Raw genomic sequence first — 15,025 nt, 5'->3', positions numbered from 1 at the left:
TATGATTAACATTTTGGTCTAGCTCTTATAACCTCTACTATAATTTTCAGCCGAATATATTCAAAGATACCTCTCAGGATCAGCCACATGAGTAAATGCAATGCTAATCTCAAGCTGTTACTGAAGTCAACAGTATTCAGCCATCTAAAGAGTTTTTTAAGTTCTGAAATTTCAGCATCAGATTAGAGCTGACTAAATTAAGTTTACCACTTTATCCGTAGAGCTTTGAAAACGCCTGAAATGATTTGTGTACACAATTTTAGTACAAATAAGAGCTTTGCCACATTAGATATTCTTTTGTTCAAATGCCATTTGGAAGTCACAATGGCTAGCATAAAAGCTGTGTCCTGTGGAAGCTAAAGCTGGGAAGCAGGCTTGGTAATTGCACAGGGACTATCATCAGCATCTCAAAAAGTACATTTCTGCCTGGGAAAATGCAAGAGCTTATTCCAAAATTCCAGGCTTATGAACCAAGCATCTCAAGTTGTTGAGTTTTATCCATTTCAAAGGTTGCACTGGAGTTTTGCTGCTGCTGCTCCAGGATTCCAGTGCTGAATGAGATTCAGCAGGACAATAGAAGCATTTCTTTTACTGAGATGCAGGCAAGCTTAAGAGACTTCTCCCAGGGTCCCCACCCCCCAAACCCACCCTCTACACACAGATTTCCCTTCCCAACCCCATGAAGAGAAAGGCTGCTAGAAGGAACATGTTTAGTTTTCACACCATTTTTATATGCATACCTATAGATTCAAGACAGGTTACTGGAAGCTAGTTTAAAAAAAATCCTCGATGTACCTGACTTCTCTGACAAAAGTCAAAATCTGCAACACAAGCACTACAGCCATTGGCAGAGCTTCAAATACTTCAGATTTTTACAAAGCCCTTTATCCCTTTGATGGCATATTTGATAACAGTTTTATCTCATTTCATGTTAGGGAAAAAAAAAAGAGAAAGAAAAGGGAAAGAAATAAAGGACAGACTTGAACTTCCAACAGAGAATACTTTTGTTAACTCTGTTATTGTACTGTGTAATACTATCTCCTTAAAATCGGAGACTTAATTTCTGCCTTGTGCCTCTTGGGCCCTCGATATTCCACAAGTCCCGGCTGACAGCCGAGGCAGGTAGGAGGCAGCACAGGACACTTGAAGAACGCACGGCTGCCTGCAGCACTTGGCGGCAGGACCACAAAGTGGGTGTCTACACCACAGCTGCACAAGGAACGCTTTTGGGGCGGGCTGTCCTCCCCCCAGAAGTCCAGGCCCTCCCAGCAACCAGTCCTTATCTGACCATGAAGTGCCAAGCTTTGGAGGGTCCAGGCAGGCTTCCACCTCGCCAGCAGCGACAGTGGCAGAGGACAGGAAATGAGATTCACCCCTCCCCTGCATGCACATTCAGCGCCCTCCTCCCCTCCCAAAAATGACCTTAGGCATCTAGGTTAGGATGACTGGATTTACAAAACTGCTGAGCATCAACATACCCTAAGGCAGTTGGTAGGAAATTGTCTGCTCAGCGCCTTTGGAGAAGGGGTGTGTGTGGCAGGGGGGAAACAGTTTTGTTTCCTAGGTGATCTCAAAATACAAGTTTTCGGAGCAGAAATTTGGGAGCGTTCAGCATTCGTACCACAGCACCCCAGAGAGGCACCTCAAGAGCCAGACAGGAGCCCCCCAGTGCACACAGCACTGCCAGGCACAAAAACTGTGCACCTCCTGCCACCCGAGGCCACGGCACTCGTCCATGTCCGCGCATCCCGGGGCCCTGAGCCTGCCTCTCTGGGTCTGGCCTGCGTGATGGCTGTTTCCAAAAGATGCTCCTCACTTTCTCTGCAGGGAGCCGAGGGCTGCTCTGCAGAGCTGGCCATCAAAGCCCCAACCCTCCTGAGCACCCCAGAAGAAACATGCAGCGGCAATGCCTGAGTACTTTTTCCAGCCAACAACAAAGCAGCATCACTGATGAAGGAAGGGGTCACTCATCCTCCATCTCTTTGCTCTAAGGGGCTGACCAATATTTACTAGAGTGGACAAGGCTGGAAAAGCGCCTGGAAAAAGCCCCACCTCCTTGAGCCACCGAGTTTTGCACACAACTAGGGGGAAGCCAGAATCTCTGGACCGCCAGAGGCAGGTAGCCAGGAAAAGGTGTGCTGTGGGGAGGAGTGGGTGAAGTGCACCAAAAGCTAAAGCCAGGCTTTTCTCAGTCTTCAGCTTCTGGAGTCCACAAGCACCTCCAAACACAGCCAGCTTCTCAGGGAAGCTGGCAACTACTTCACCCAGAACAGCAACAGCAGCTCCCATCCACACCGAGCAGAGCAGTGAGATTTCCCCTTGGGAGAAGCAGGAAGCCTTCCCAAACACGCTCCGGGGAAGGAGGCCAGCTATGACACACACTTTTCACACGGGATCCCTCTACAGCCCCTAACCCACTGCTCTCCTGGCTTAAGCCCAAGACTACACTGGTTAAGAAAAAAAAAGAAAAAAAATGAACTTCTGACCTTCTAAGTCTCAAGAGACTTATTCATGCTGTAAAGTGCAGAGATACTGGGTTTGCTTCCCTGACCCATTTAGATCCCCCTCACTGCACATCTGACTTTCAAATTTAATAGGCTGTGCATTGTGAGCCCCAGGGAACAAAAACAAAAACACCACCACATTTTACTCATTTCTGTCCTGCAGATTCCCGACGCTCTTGCCAAGATGCCCGCTTCCTCCCAAATCCTGATCCCTCTTCCCTTGGCACAAGAAGTTAGAGCTCAGCTCACTAAGGACATCTCAAGCACCGTCCAAGAGAGCCAGAGCAGCTCAAGAAACTCACCGGCCAGGCGAAGCTGAAGGGGATAACGATCCGGTTCTTTTCATTATTCCGGTTGTACTTTAAATTGAAGGTATTTCCTCCGATGACAGGAGTGGATTTGGATCCGAAGCTGCAAGGACCGCCAGCAGTGACCCGCGATTGATACTCCTTCAGGCAAACTTTAAAATAGGTGTCACACTCGTCTCTGGTGCACTTTTTATCTCCTGGGTTTCGGGTGCCATCGCAGCAATTTCCATTTTGCAGTTCACCATTCACATTTTGCATGGATAAGATCTCCAACTCGAACTGTCCCGACGCTAAAGTCACCTGTTAATCCCAAGAAAGAACCGAAGGAAAAAAAAAAAAAAACCAAAACAAACGAACAAAAAAAAGGAAAAAAGAAAAAAGAAAGAAACAAGAGACAGACTGTTACCTAACTTTTTGCCCCAAACACAATCTACAACTCTGAAGACAGGAAAAAGTAATTTTAAGTGCGCTTTCAAGAAGCACATGCATAATGTTAAAAAAAAAAAAAAACAAACACAAAGCTAACCACTCCAAGCTTTCCCCTATCAGACATCCATGAGAAGGGCTCATAAATCAGCCCAACTAAATAACGCCATCAATGCCAAAAAACAACCTTAAGCGCCAGCTCCGAAAAAAACAGCGCGAGGAAGGCTTCCAAATGGTTAGGAAATAAAACTAAACTAAACCAAGAATGCAATATGCGAGGAGCAAACCCAGCAAAAGGATGTAGCTCATAATGCACTGCCTGGAAAGGCACCCAGCTACCCCTCTGCCTCCTCCGGGGTGCAGCTGAACCGGGGACGGCTGGACTGGGACTCAGACCCCGCTCATTAATCACCCCAGCAGCGCTGCTATTAGGTTGATTTAAAAAAAGAAAAAAAAAGTATTTAAAAAAAAGGAAAAAAAGTGATTTTGGGGGGAAAATAAAAGCGTTTGCAGTAATCGCGTTTCTCTTTCCCAGGAATTAAGCCTCGCTGGCAGGAGCACTCCCGCGTTTGCCATCTCCAGAGAGAAGTCAGGGCAGCAGCTCCGCTCCGGCCGGAGCAGCCGTGCAGAAGCGCCCGTGCGGGATCTCCCGGACCCATCTCCCCAAGCTCGGCGGAGGAGCGCGGCAGCCGTGCCCGGTACGTACCTGGGCCCGCAGCGCCAGGAGCAGGGTGAGGATGGAGCACGCCGCCGCGGCTGCCCGCCGGGGCGCACGCATGCCGCCGCCGCCGCCGCCGCGCTGCCCGCCCGCCCGCCTGCAGGGCCGCCGCCGCCGCTCGCTCCGGGTCGGGACGGGACGGGACGGGGAGGGCCAGGAGGGAGGAGGAGGAGAAGAAGGAGGCGGAGGAGCTGGTGGAGGAGGAGGAGGCGTCGCTGCTGCTGCCGCCGCCGCCCCGCTCTAATATACCGCGGCGCACCCGCGCCGGACAACGCCGCTTTTCAAGCGCTTTCAATAGCGCCCCGCTCTTCAATGCAAAGCAGCCCGGCCTCCTTTTATCCGCCTTATTCTCTCGCCTCCCCTCTTTTCTTTCCCTTTTCTTTTCTCTCTCTCTCCTTTTTTTTTTTCTTTTTGTTTTATTATGGCGATTATTATCCCAGTCCTTTTATTTCTTGCGGCGGAGCCCCTCGCCCCCCCGAGACACACGCACACACACTCACACACTCACACACACACGCACGCACATGCAGCACACGCACCGCCCCGCAGCCGCCCGCCCGTCTGGGAGCGCCGCTGCCGCTCCGCTTCATCTAGCCCAGGGCGGCAGGCGCATGCGCCCATCCATATGCATGAGGGGGACAGCAGGAGGAGGGAGCGGAGGAGGGGAATGGCACGGGCAGGGGAAGGCAGGTACTGGCGGGGATGGAGGGAGCCGCGAGCGAGGCGGAGCGCCCCGGCCGCCCCGAGTGTCCGTGCCTCGGGAAGCGCCGCTCCGCAGGTGCTTCCAGCGCGACCTCGAGCAGGAGGAGCCGCGCTGAGGCGGCCCCGACGCTCCCTCAGCGGCGCTCGCGGCTGAGGGCTTTTCCCGCCCCGCCGCTCGCTGAGGGGACGCGCGGGTCCTGCCCGCCCGGGAGGCGCAGCCCGTTCCTCCTCGCCTCCTCGGCGCTGGTGGAAGGAAGAATAAAGCACGAAGCATTTTGGGGGACACTTTTTGCGGTGTGAAACCTTTCCCCTGGCACTGGCCGGCGGCGGCCGCCCGCCCTTCCCGGCCCTCGGTAGCTGAGGCGGGGCGGGCCGGGGGCGCTGCCGGAGCGGGCCGGCGCGCCCTGAGAGGCCGGGAGGCGCGGCCGGCCGGCGACTCTCAGGTAGCCCCGGCCAGCCGCTGCCCTGAGAGGGGCGGAGGTGGCAGTCGCCACCGTGCGACTCGTGCCCGCCTCAACACGAGGTCGCGGCGCCGAGGGCCTCCCGCGCTCCAGGTGGGAGGAAAGATCCCTCAGCTGATCAGTGCCGGTAGCGCAGTGCTGGCAGAGTGCCGAGACCATCAGGGACCCTGTGCCCGCGCTGCAGAGGCTCATCCCAGTTTTCAGGTGGGTGCTGGGGTTGTTCTGCCACACATCCTTTGAGGGGCAAGGTCCAGAGCCACACAGCCAGGTGATTTACTTAAAGGACTCCCTGCCACAGGTTACTGAGAAGCCCAAAAGTTTGCACAGTAGCAAAAAGAATTCAGACTGCTTCCCAGAGGAAGAGCCACACATCAAAGGGCATTGAACAAAAAAAGAAAACCCAAAAAAACCCCACCCCTAACTTTGTCTCTGGTTTGGGAAGTCCCTGGGCTGTGGGTCTAGAAGTTGGGTGACTGTGCTGGGAACTTGCTGCATCACTGTCCCTTTCTTCCTGAGGCGCTGGCGACAGGAACTTGGCCTACATGACGTTCGGTCTGACCCAGAACAGCTATTCTTATGTCCCGATCTATTCCACCCTGATCTAACACAGTAGATGTGTGAATGCCTGTTTTATACACCAGAGTCAGTGGTACAGAGGAAAACAAGATTTCTGACCTAATTTTATATCCTTTGTTTTCATTTCCTATGGCAAAAGCAAAGTGCCTGTTCTTGGCTGTGGTGAGGTCTGTCCCGTTATAGGGTGCCCCAGGCTGGAAAGCTGGTGGTATTTGTGCCCCTCACCTTAGAACTGTGCTCAGACTTCTACCTGACTCCTGCAGATCCTGTTCCCATTCATGAGTTCATGGCTTAGATCACACTCTGGCGATTTTGGCACACCTGTGAGTCGCACAGTTGCTGAATTCTCCTTCCAGCCTCGCTTAGCCCCCAGGTTCCAGCAGTGTTGGCCATACCTCACCGGATTCATTAACTTTCAAAGGCTGGTTAAACATCATGGTGTTTAATCTGCAACATGGCTGCAGTTTGGTGATACCAGTGCCTCTTTTCTTTTTTCCCAGTGGGTGTTGGTTAGCTTCCACAGCCTGGTTAAATGTTATTCAGTCCCAAGTGCCACACATCTGCTCCTCTGGGCCTTTAAATATCCTTCTGCTGCTGGTATGCTCTGTACCTTTAGGGCAGGTCTGGAGTTGGCCTTTCTGTAAAAGGTTACTCCACCTGTTTGACTCCAGTGCTTAGGAAATCCAGAGTTCTCTTTCCCACAGTGCTTGTGACTCAGCAGTGTAGCTGCCCTCAAACAGAATTACTTGTCCAACAACTTAAAATGCTTTGCAAGCATTAATGAATTAAGTCTCCCAGTGTCTTGAGATGGAGAGTATTAGTGATAGGTAAAGCAAGGCAGAGCATGAATCATGTGTAGAAGCGCATTGCAAACCCTCTCCCTTGCAGCCCTGAAAGAAACATGGACCTCATGGAAATCAGCAGTAAAATCCCCCTAAACTTATTTAATCTAGAATTTCCCCCTTGGAGTCCTATCTCTTGCTTTTTTCCTCTGGGCTGTCAAGAGCCCAGAGACCCAGTGGCCAGTGGCCCCCTTGAGCTGCTGCACAGCACAGCCTGCAGCTACTGCACAGTTGCCTGCAGCCTGAGCATCTTTTCAAGATGCTCCCTTCACTACGGCCACAGACACGTGCAAACTGCTGCGTGCACAGGGCCCTGAGCTGCAGTTGCTTGGAGCAGCCTGAGACCGGTGCACATAAAATCCCTGCTGCAAGGCTCTGCCTGCACGTCTCACGAGGTGTGGAGCCGACGTGTCTTCCTCTGTGGCTGCTGAAGAACTTTTCAGCGTCTGGCACTGGGCTTTTTACATTGCGTAAAGTTACTTCCTGCTAATCTTCCTATTCCGACATAATTAGATCACATCCACATTAGAAGTCGTTACAGACATGGAGTGTGCCAAAGCCCGCCGTTACAGGCAGTGCTTCAATTCAGGCTTTGGGCCTCAATCTGCTCCCTAATGTAGAGCTGTTCATTGAGGCCACTGGGAGATTGCCCAGGACTTCGGTGGGACCAGGATCACAGCCTTTAGAGGGAGTGTCTGGCTTACGAGGGTCAGGTGTCGTGAAGTCAATTCTTTGTGTGAGGAAAGTTGTAATTTCCTTTTAAAGCTCGGTGACTCATTGAGCCGTGGCTGTGAACAATCCCACAGGATTTCCTTAGATTTGTGATACCTGAAGGTAAGCTTGGAATGGCGCCCCTGGAAAAGTTCTTCGTTCAGGGCCCTGATGCATCTCATTTTCGAGTCGGTCACTAAACTTTTGTTTACTACTGTAATGCAGATCAAGACAGTTGCATAATCATAGGGGACTGACACTGCATCAGCCTTCAATAAACCAGTTAAAGGACTACCAGAAAAGAATCTGTTGACATGTGGAATCTGTGGTCATAAAGAATTCATAAAGCTCAATGACCTCTTTTCACAGCAAACGAAGAGGCTAAAGGGGCCCTTTGTTCCTCCAGATTTTTATAAAAGTAGTTTTGCTCCTTGAAATTAGCCAATAAAATAAATTTGCTGCAGTTTTAGATGTAAGCCTGGACAAGCTGAGTGGAAGAGTGAAATTTCATCCACTCGGCTAATCCTTTATCTAGGAGTTAAGCTTCCCTGTTGCAAGGAGAAGGACATATCACCACAGTCAATCACGGATGAGTGAGCTTTTAGATAAGGCCATTCCTATAATACACCCACAACACTTCATTTTCCTCTGGCTGTTCTGGAAGTGACCTGCCCACTTGGGCGAGTGTCGCGGAGCAGAGATAGGGACCGCGCCGTGCTGCTCGGCTGACACGCATTTCGGAGCAACACATTCCAGCAGATGAACCCATTTGCACAGTTGAGTGATCTAAACTTAGAAAGCTAATTTCTCTAATTACAAAGTGAGACTGAACTCCTGTAAAGCTTTTCATCACCTGAGTGGAATGGGAACTGCGCTTCCATAATCATTTAATGCTTAGAAACTAATTAGGAGGCGTTTTGTGGGGAAGCCACACCCGGTGTTAGACTATTTCACAAATGGAGCAGGGGAGAAAACCACCACTGATGAGAAAGTTGAGCAAGTGGCAGAGGTTAGAGAAAGAGCACAGTTTACCCAGCGCTGAAGAGTGCATTCCCACTTCCACGAAAGCATCAGTTCTTCCCAGTCAGGCAATTTCTTCAAGCTGTGTCTTCAGACAAGCTTTCCCAATGTGACAAAAGCTTTTGGAGAAGAAGATGCTCTAGTAACCAGAGCCCCAAATCCAGTTTTCTGCCATAAGCCCTTACTTTCCCCTTTCCCTGGAGCATGTTGCTTCAGACAACTAAAATTTACAAGCTGCACTGCGTTAATTGTGCATCTGCATTTTGTCACTGTGAAATTCCCACCTTAGTTTTTCTGTATGTTAGAAATGTTTCATTCCCCAGAATGAAAGTGGGGCACTAAATCTGTTTCAGAGGATACTCCGAGAACAATTAAAAAAAAAAAAAAAAAAAAAAAAAGATTCTGGGGTACTCAGAAATTACTGCAGTGAGAACCAGTAAAGTCCCTGAAAGAGTTAAAGCTGTAGTACCAAAAAATACGTCTGTTGTAGAGCCTTTATGTTTTATCCAGCTGTAATTAAGTGAATCCATAACATTATTGCTTTCTGTCACAGCTTAAAATTGAGACCTTACTCCATTCCAGAGAATAGTGCTGTTTTTCGTTCCGTTTCCTTTATTTCTATGCACATAAAACCTGCTCTCTGGTTGTTTCTCTGTTAACCCTTCAAAGATCAGATGCCTCCACATTAACCTGTGGACCCAACTGCTTTGTCCTTCACTTATCCTCCCCAGGGGTGGGGTTCCTGAGCAGCAGTGATGTGATCTCAAATCCCCGCTTTCTAAAAGCAGGGAAGAGCTGAGACTACAGTTTTAGATCTGGGTAGGGGTGCAGTTTATCAAGGTGGAGTAGCTCCCAGTAGGTGCAAAGACTGTGACACTGAGCAGTGCTGGCACGTCTGTCACAGACAAGATCACACTTTCATTTGATAAGCAGCAACCTCGGCTATTCTTGTCAAAGAGGCTGCACTGAAGCCTGGGCTGAGCCCCATCTCCAGTGAACAATGGGATGCTTTTAAAGAGCTCCAAGTTTCAAGTAGGGTTTTCCTCACAGCTTTCTGCAAAGGTGCTTCTTTGAGCTATTTTTGTTGAGGAAGTGCTCAGACCAAGTTTCATTTTCTTGCCATGACAGCGTCAAAATGCCCGAATTTCTCTTCTCATGCAGATTGTTTTCATTGTTAATTGCATGTGAAAGTGTGTGTTCAATGTTCTCAATCACAAATTGGCCTGCAGGTGCAAGACTGAAGTACACAGGGGTGTCATTTAGCTAAGGAAATGTCTAAAGAGAACAGAGCTGTGATTAGCAGATTTAAATTTGAGTGTACAGTAAGTGACTTCTTGCCTTTGCCTGCGATCATTCCCTGGCTGATCTAATATTCTGGGCCTTGACTTTACTTATTCCTGTGTGGAGGGTATAAAGAGAGTTGCTTCATTTGGCCTGAAGAAACTTTTAAATACATTAAGATTTCTAAAAGCCAATTTCAGCCCAAAATAGAGATGGGCCTAAATCAAGAAACAAAAAACTTTAGGTAAGGGATGTGTTTAAGTAACTTGCTGGAGTGGCCAGTGGGTTGGGCCACAAAGTTCATTGCATGGGAGTGATGCTGCTGATCTACAGGGGAAACCCTTTCTTCAGGGACTAGGGATGTGCACAGTGGCCTGTTTCTACCTGGTCCCTTGGCACTGCTGACTCCCTGGTGGAAGGAACCTTTTTGCATCAGCTAAATGTTTTTAGATAAAGCAAGGCCACAGCGGGTGGCTGGTGTCCTTGGTAGTACAGATGAAGACAAAGCCCTAAAGGCAGAAAAATGTCTTTCTCTGTGTTCGTCCTTTACACAAGAATGAAAAAAGCCTCCTGACCATTCTGCATGTCACAACTGTGCAACCACCCGCAGATGTGCATGGAGGACTTTTCTGTCACTGATCATGCAGCGAGAGATCTGACAGGACTGGCTGTTAGAGCCGGCAGCATTTGGAAGAATCAGAGTCTGCACTGATTTAGGAGTTTTGGTGTTAAAAATTCTGCATTTTGGACGAGATTTGTACCAATACAGTTCATCCCTTGAGATTCTTCCAGTCCCATTCTGGTGTTAGGTGTGGCCAAAAGGCCTGAGAAGGACTGGAATAAGAACAGTCTAGGGGTGTCAGGGAGAGGTAGCAAAGAAAGGGACTTATTTTTGGGAGTCTGAGCTCTGAGCAAGTACAGCTCCTGGTCACCCTGCCTCTCTGGTTAAAGGTTGTCTTTGCTCTTGCCACAATACCTGGAAGGTTTTCCATTCCTGCCTCCCTGACAGCTGTTTTGTCTCACAAGGTCTTCAAGCACAGGGGAGATGATTTTTCTTTTCAGTTGCTCCTGATCTCAGCCCTGAGGCTGGACCACTCCAAGTGGGGTGAAGGACATCCCTTATTTGTGGCACTGTGGCAGCAGGACAGCTTGGTGAAGACCTGAAAGGAAAAGAGCCTGGCTGTAGAACTGGACCCTTAAAACCAATTAACTTCTTTGGAGTGTGCTTCAGCTTTCTGTCTGAAAGGGGCCACAGACTCTTGTAGGTCCACAATCTGTGTGTTGCCCCGAATTGTGGGGATTTTTCCTATATATAATGATGATTTTTATTTACTGTGGCAGAGAGGAACAAATGAGGATCTGCCGCAACTTGAACAGAAGCAATTCCACACCTGTCCTTTTAACTGCCTGTTTGTGGTTGGCTGCCTTTTATTGTCCTCCCCCCTGTGGGGCTGCAGGGCAGCAAGTGTGTGTTGTGTGTGTAAGGATTTCCCAGTCTAGTGGTTGACCCCTCATCTCACTGCTCCAAGCAGTGGCTTCCGTCCCCTCCTTTCTCTCCAATATTTATTGGAAGCACGTGCTAAGGAATCTGAGGCTGCAATGCTAATGAGTGCGTGGCATGGAGCGGGCAGCAGATGCAAAGGGACAGGCACGTTTCCTAATGAGGGAGTCTCGAGACCCATCTGTTGACTCTCGTGGGCCCTCAATGCAGTTTGCTGCCCGAGGTTGCCAGTGGAGGTTTTTTTTCTCTGATGCTTTCAGTTCTCAACAAGTGCAATCCTGTATAGAGCAGCATGTCATGGGGTTAGGTTTTGTTGTTACTAGCAGATAATGTGACTTTGAAAGGAACGCCCCTGCCCCAGCTGAAAGGAGGATAACCCTCCTCTACCCCCTTCCTTCCCATCCTTCTTGCTCGGATCAATAACAGGTCCCTAGGCACAAAGCCTGCATTCTTTTATTCTCAAATTAGAGCAGCTGCAGCAGCAACACCACAGCTCATTGGAAACCTATTAGCTTTTGAAAGACTTAATCCAGTTTGAAAATAACTAGTGTTTCTCAATCCTTCACGCATCACTCCCGTAAGAGTTCTTAGGCTGCACTGACAGGGGACTGGGCTTACTATTACAATAACCTGCATCTCTCGCCGTGTCCCAAAGGGGCAACAAAGAAGGCAAAATGTCAGTTTCCCAGCTTCACAGGGCCTAAGAACATTGGATTTACTCTGCCATATCACACCCTATCCCTGAGCTCTGCCACCTACCATCCTGCCTTCAATGGTGACTGATGTCTTGTGATTCACTCTCCAATTTCATAGTTTTTAAGGCCAGAGGGGCTATTATGATAATCTATTTGACCTCCTGCACAACACATTAGAATTTCATCCTAGGTGGGATAAAAGCTGGGAGCAGCTGGATTCTTTCATGTGGCTCTGCTGGGCAGCAGTGGAAATTTGGTGTTTTCTGGGGATACTCTTTGCTGTAAGGGGAATTTGTTTTTTTTCCTTTTTTGAAAGCACCTGAAGCACAGAGCTTTGTGAATGGATGCATATGCAGCAAATGCCTTCTTTGGAGGTAGGGGAGCTGATTTTACTTGGAAAGGGCTTGCTCCCCTGTCTTGGTTTCTTGTATCTCCCCTTTACTCAGGATCTCCATGCAGAAGAACTTTAAGCTAATTATTCTTATTTTAAAGGTGGTGGTCTGAGCTTCAGAAATGTTTAGGCCTTAAATGTCTTGTGAAGACCATTGCAGTGAGGAAATAGAGTTTTCTTGAACAGGATCCTCAATTTCATGCCCCAAGTCACACTGGAAATCTGTAGAGGATGAGGGAGCTTGTTTTCTCATTTTTCTTGAGTCACAGCCTAGTGTGCTTGCAGGAACACCTTTCTCTGCTCAGACTTTTCCTGTACTGTGCCAGCCCTCAAACTTTCCTGTAAGTGCTGCCAACTGTTATCATTAGTGTTGGTACAGATGTTTTGCCAGAGGTGGCTGGGGTGGGACCACCAACTGATTCCTGAAGGCCACTGAACAGCAACAGCTTTTGATTTCTGCTGACCTGGACCAGATTCAGTGTGGTGACCTAGAGCTAAGGGGCTCAGTATCTCATTACTAATCCCTTGAGCTAGCCAATTCCTTCCACCAAGTCAATGTTTTCTAAAGTGTTAAAAGACTTTTCCTGCCTGCCTGCCCATTAAATCCTGCTCTTCTGTCCGTGTCCTTGGATCAGCCTAGTCACTGAAGTGGATCAGTTTCAAGTCTTAATGATGCAAGCTGTGGTCCTGACAATGCAGAAGATGGCAGGCAGCACAGCTGAGGCAGGCTCTGCTCTGGGGGCTCGGCCTTAGGGTAACCCTGATGTGCTGCTTTTGTAGTGCATTGCCAGCTGGGATACAGGGGCTTTCCTGCCTTTTGCTTATTTAGCTGAGATTTACAATTTAGCTGTGCTTCTAGACACTTTAAAAAAGAAAAGAAACCATGTGTTTTCCTGGATTGTCCATTGGCATTGCTTTTGGGGTGCAAGTAATGATTTTCTTCTGTGATATTTTAATCTCTTCACTTTCCTAGATGGAGAATTAGGCTTTACAGAAGGAACTGCATGGAACACCATCACTGTGTTTAATGTATCTTTATTAGTAAAGTCCTATATCTTAGAGATACAGAGAAATGTGTTTCAAGAGAGCGTGTACAGAAAACCACATTAGAATCAGCAATAGCCTCCTCCTCATACACCTAGCAGGAAACAGCTTCCATTTGCTTAACTGTAGATTGAACACAGAGCAGTTTACAAGTCCCATATATGTGTCTCCTCTTCCAGCAAAGCTTCCTCATAATTTTTAGACTTTGTATTGAGACTTCATATTTAATGTAATTAATATAATTTATATTCATAATTCATAATGGTGGACATACACATTGCTCCATGTATATGCTTTTTTCTCCTTATATTTTTTTATATATATATATATATATATATATGTGTGTGTGTGAAAAAGGGAAATCATTGTCAGATATTTCAGTTACTTATCCGTGGTAACAGTTTTCCTAATATTTACCCTGGTAAAATGGGCATGGCTGTGTTTTTATGAGGAATCTTTTTCTTCTTGCAAAGTAGGAAAACTTTCCCCCACTGCTTATGTGCACGCAGGCACTCGAGTACAAATTTCCCTTCCCAATTTTTTCTTAAAACAAAAATTATTCATAGAGAGCAACTCTGCCTCTCACTGCATATAATAGACCAGGCTGCAGATGAGAAAAGCATGAATCTCTTAGGTTGTGCTCTTGCTCTTCTGAAGGAGCTCAGTATCCCCTGAGTGATACTAAGCACATTTTACTTACTTACTTTTAGTCACTGGATCAGGATACTCTAATTCTAGGCTATCTCATTAAGAATCTTCCCAAAATAGTTAATTAATCTCCAGAATCTCAGGGGGTTGCTCCTTTCTAGTACTGGTGATGTCAATTAATGCTGTGTTACCATTTGAAACCAAGTTCTTAATGTGGAGCTTGACATGAGGGCCCGTGTCTAGTAAAGACACAGAAGCAAAATCTGACAGTGCCCTTCCTCTTGCTAGCACTTTGTTTATGTGAATTGTTTCCCAAGTTAACTCCTGTGGCCTAACCCCAAAGAAGAGAAGATCTAATCTCTAATTGTCCTCTGGGACCATCCCTGCAAGGTCCTTGAAGAATGTATCCTGTTTCCCAGTCAAAGAGTCAATCCAAGGATGTGTCCTGGCTTCTCTTCTCATTTGAAGATTGTTTACCTGTTATTTGTGAACTGTGTTTTGTCTATGGACTATTGCTAGTGCGGTCGCATTGTGATGCTTGCTAGAGAAGGAGGAAGGATTCAAATGGCACAAACTTTACATTCAATATCACATATTCCATGCAGAAGGATTTACAGCCATTTTGCAACTGCACCAAAGTCCAGTCAGCCCTTGGAGGCTGCAGGAATTCTGCCATTGGTGGAGACAGATTGAGCCTGTAATAAAGAAATGTTGGGGGAATTCCTAATTACCTGCTCTGATAATGTTTTAGAGCAGTATGGTATGTGTTAGTGGGTATCAGATGTGACACAAAACATTGGACATTTCAGGATGATGCTAAAATGAAAGCAGTTCAAGGATCAAATTATGTATGAGTGTCAATATTCAAACCCAGCTGTAGCAAACAGAATGCTCTCATTTATGCCAGCTGGGACTAGAGTTTGGGCATTTTATTAAGAGTATGAAGTGGTCATTTATTGTTCAAAGAGATTTTCCCTGAAAGGAAGGCAACCAGGGCTAAAGAGCTGAAAGCACTGAGTTGTGTTCATTTGGATTAAAAATGTGTGTTTTGGGCCAGTGAAGCTTCAAAATAAGCTTCAAAATTCTCAAACCAAACAGTTTTCCTTTTGGTAGCTGAAAAGGAAACTGCACATCCAGGAGGAATGTAGATCAAAGCAAACTCTGCAAATGATGCAGAAACACATAAAATAACAAACA

The 15,025-nt window shown here is 47.6% G+C and overlaps 1 protein-coding gene across 1 annotated transcript in view; it reads right to left on the bottom strand.

Moving 5' to 3' along the window:
• JAG1 (jagged canonical Notch ligand 1) overlaps positions 1 to 4,063 on the bottom strand; it is a 35,029-nt gene extending 30,966 nt beyond the window's left edge. The window contains exons 1-2 of the mRNA XM_059840437.1: positions 3,945 to 4,063; positions 2,807 to 3,112 (exon numbers count right to left, since the gene is read on the bottom strand). Of these exons, the coding sequence (XP_059696420.1) occupies positions 2,807 to 3,112; positions 3,945 to 4,016 (378 nt within the window). The 5' untranslated portion in view covers positions 4,017 to 4,063. The remainder of the gene's footprint in view (positions 1 to 2,806; positions 3,113 to 3,944) is intronic.
• Positions 4,064 to 15,025: the final 10,962 nt, after the last annotated feature.

Source organism: Haemorhous mexicanus, chromosome 3 (assembly GCF_027477595.1).
Source record: "Haemorhous mexicanus isolate bHaeMex1 chromosome 3, bHaeMex1.pri, whole genome shotgun sequence".
Taxonomy (NCBI): Eukaryota; Metazoa; Chordata; class Aves; order Passeriformes; family Fringillidae; genus Haemorhous; species Haemorhous mexicanus.
The sequence above is the reverse complement of the archived record's forward strand: the minus strand, read 5'-3'. Positions and strand labels throughout refer to the sequence as shown.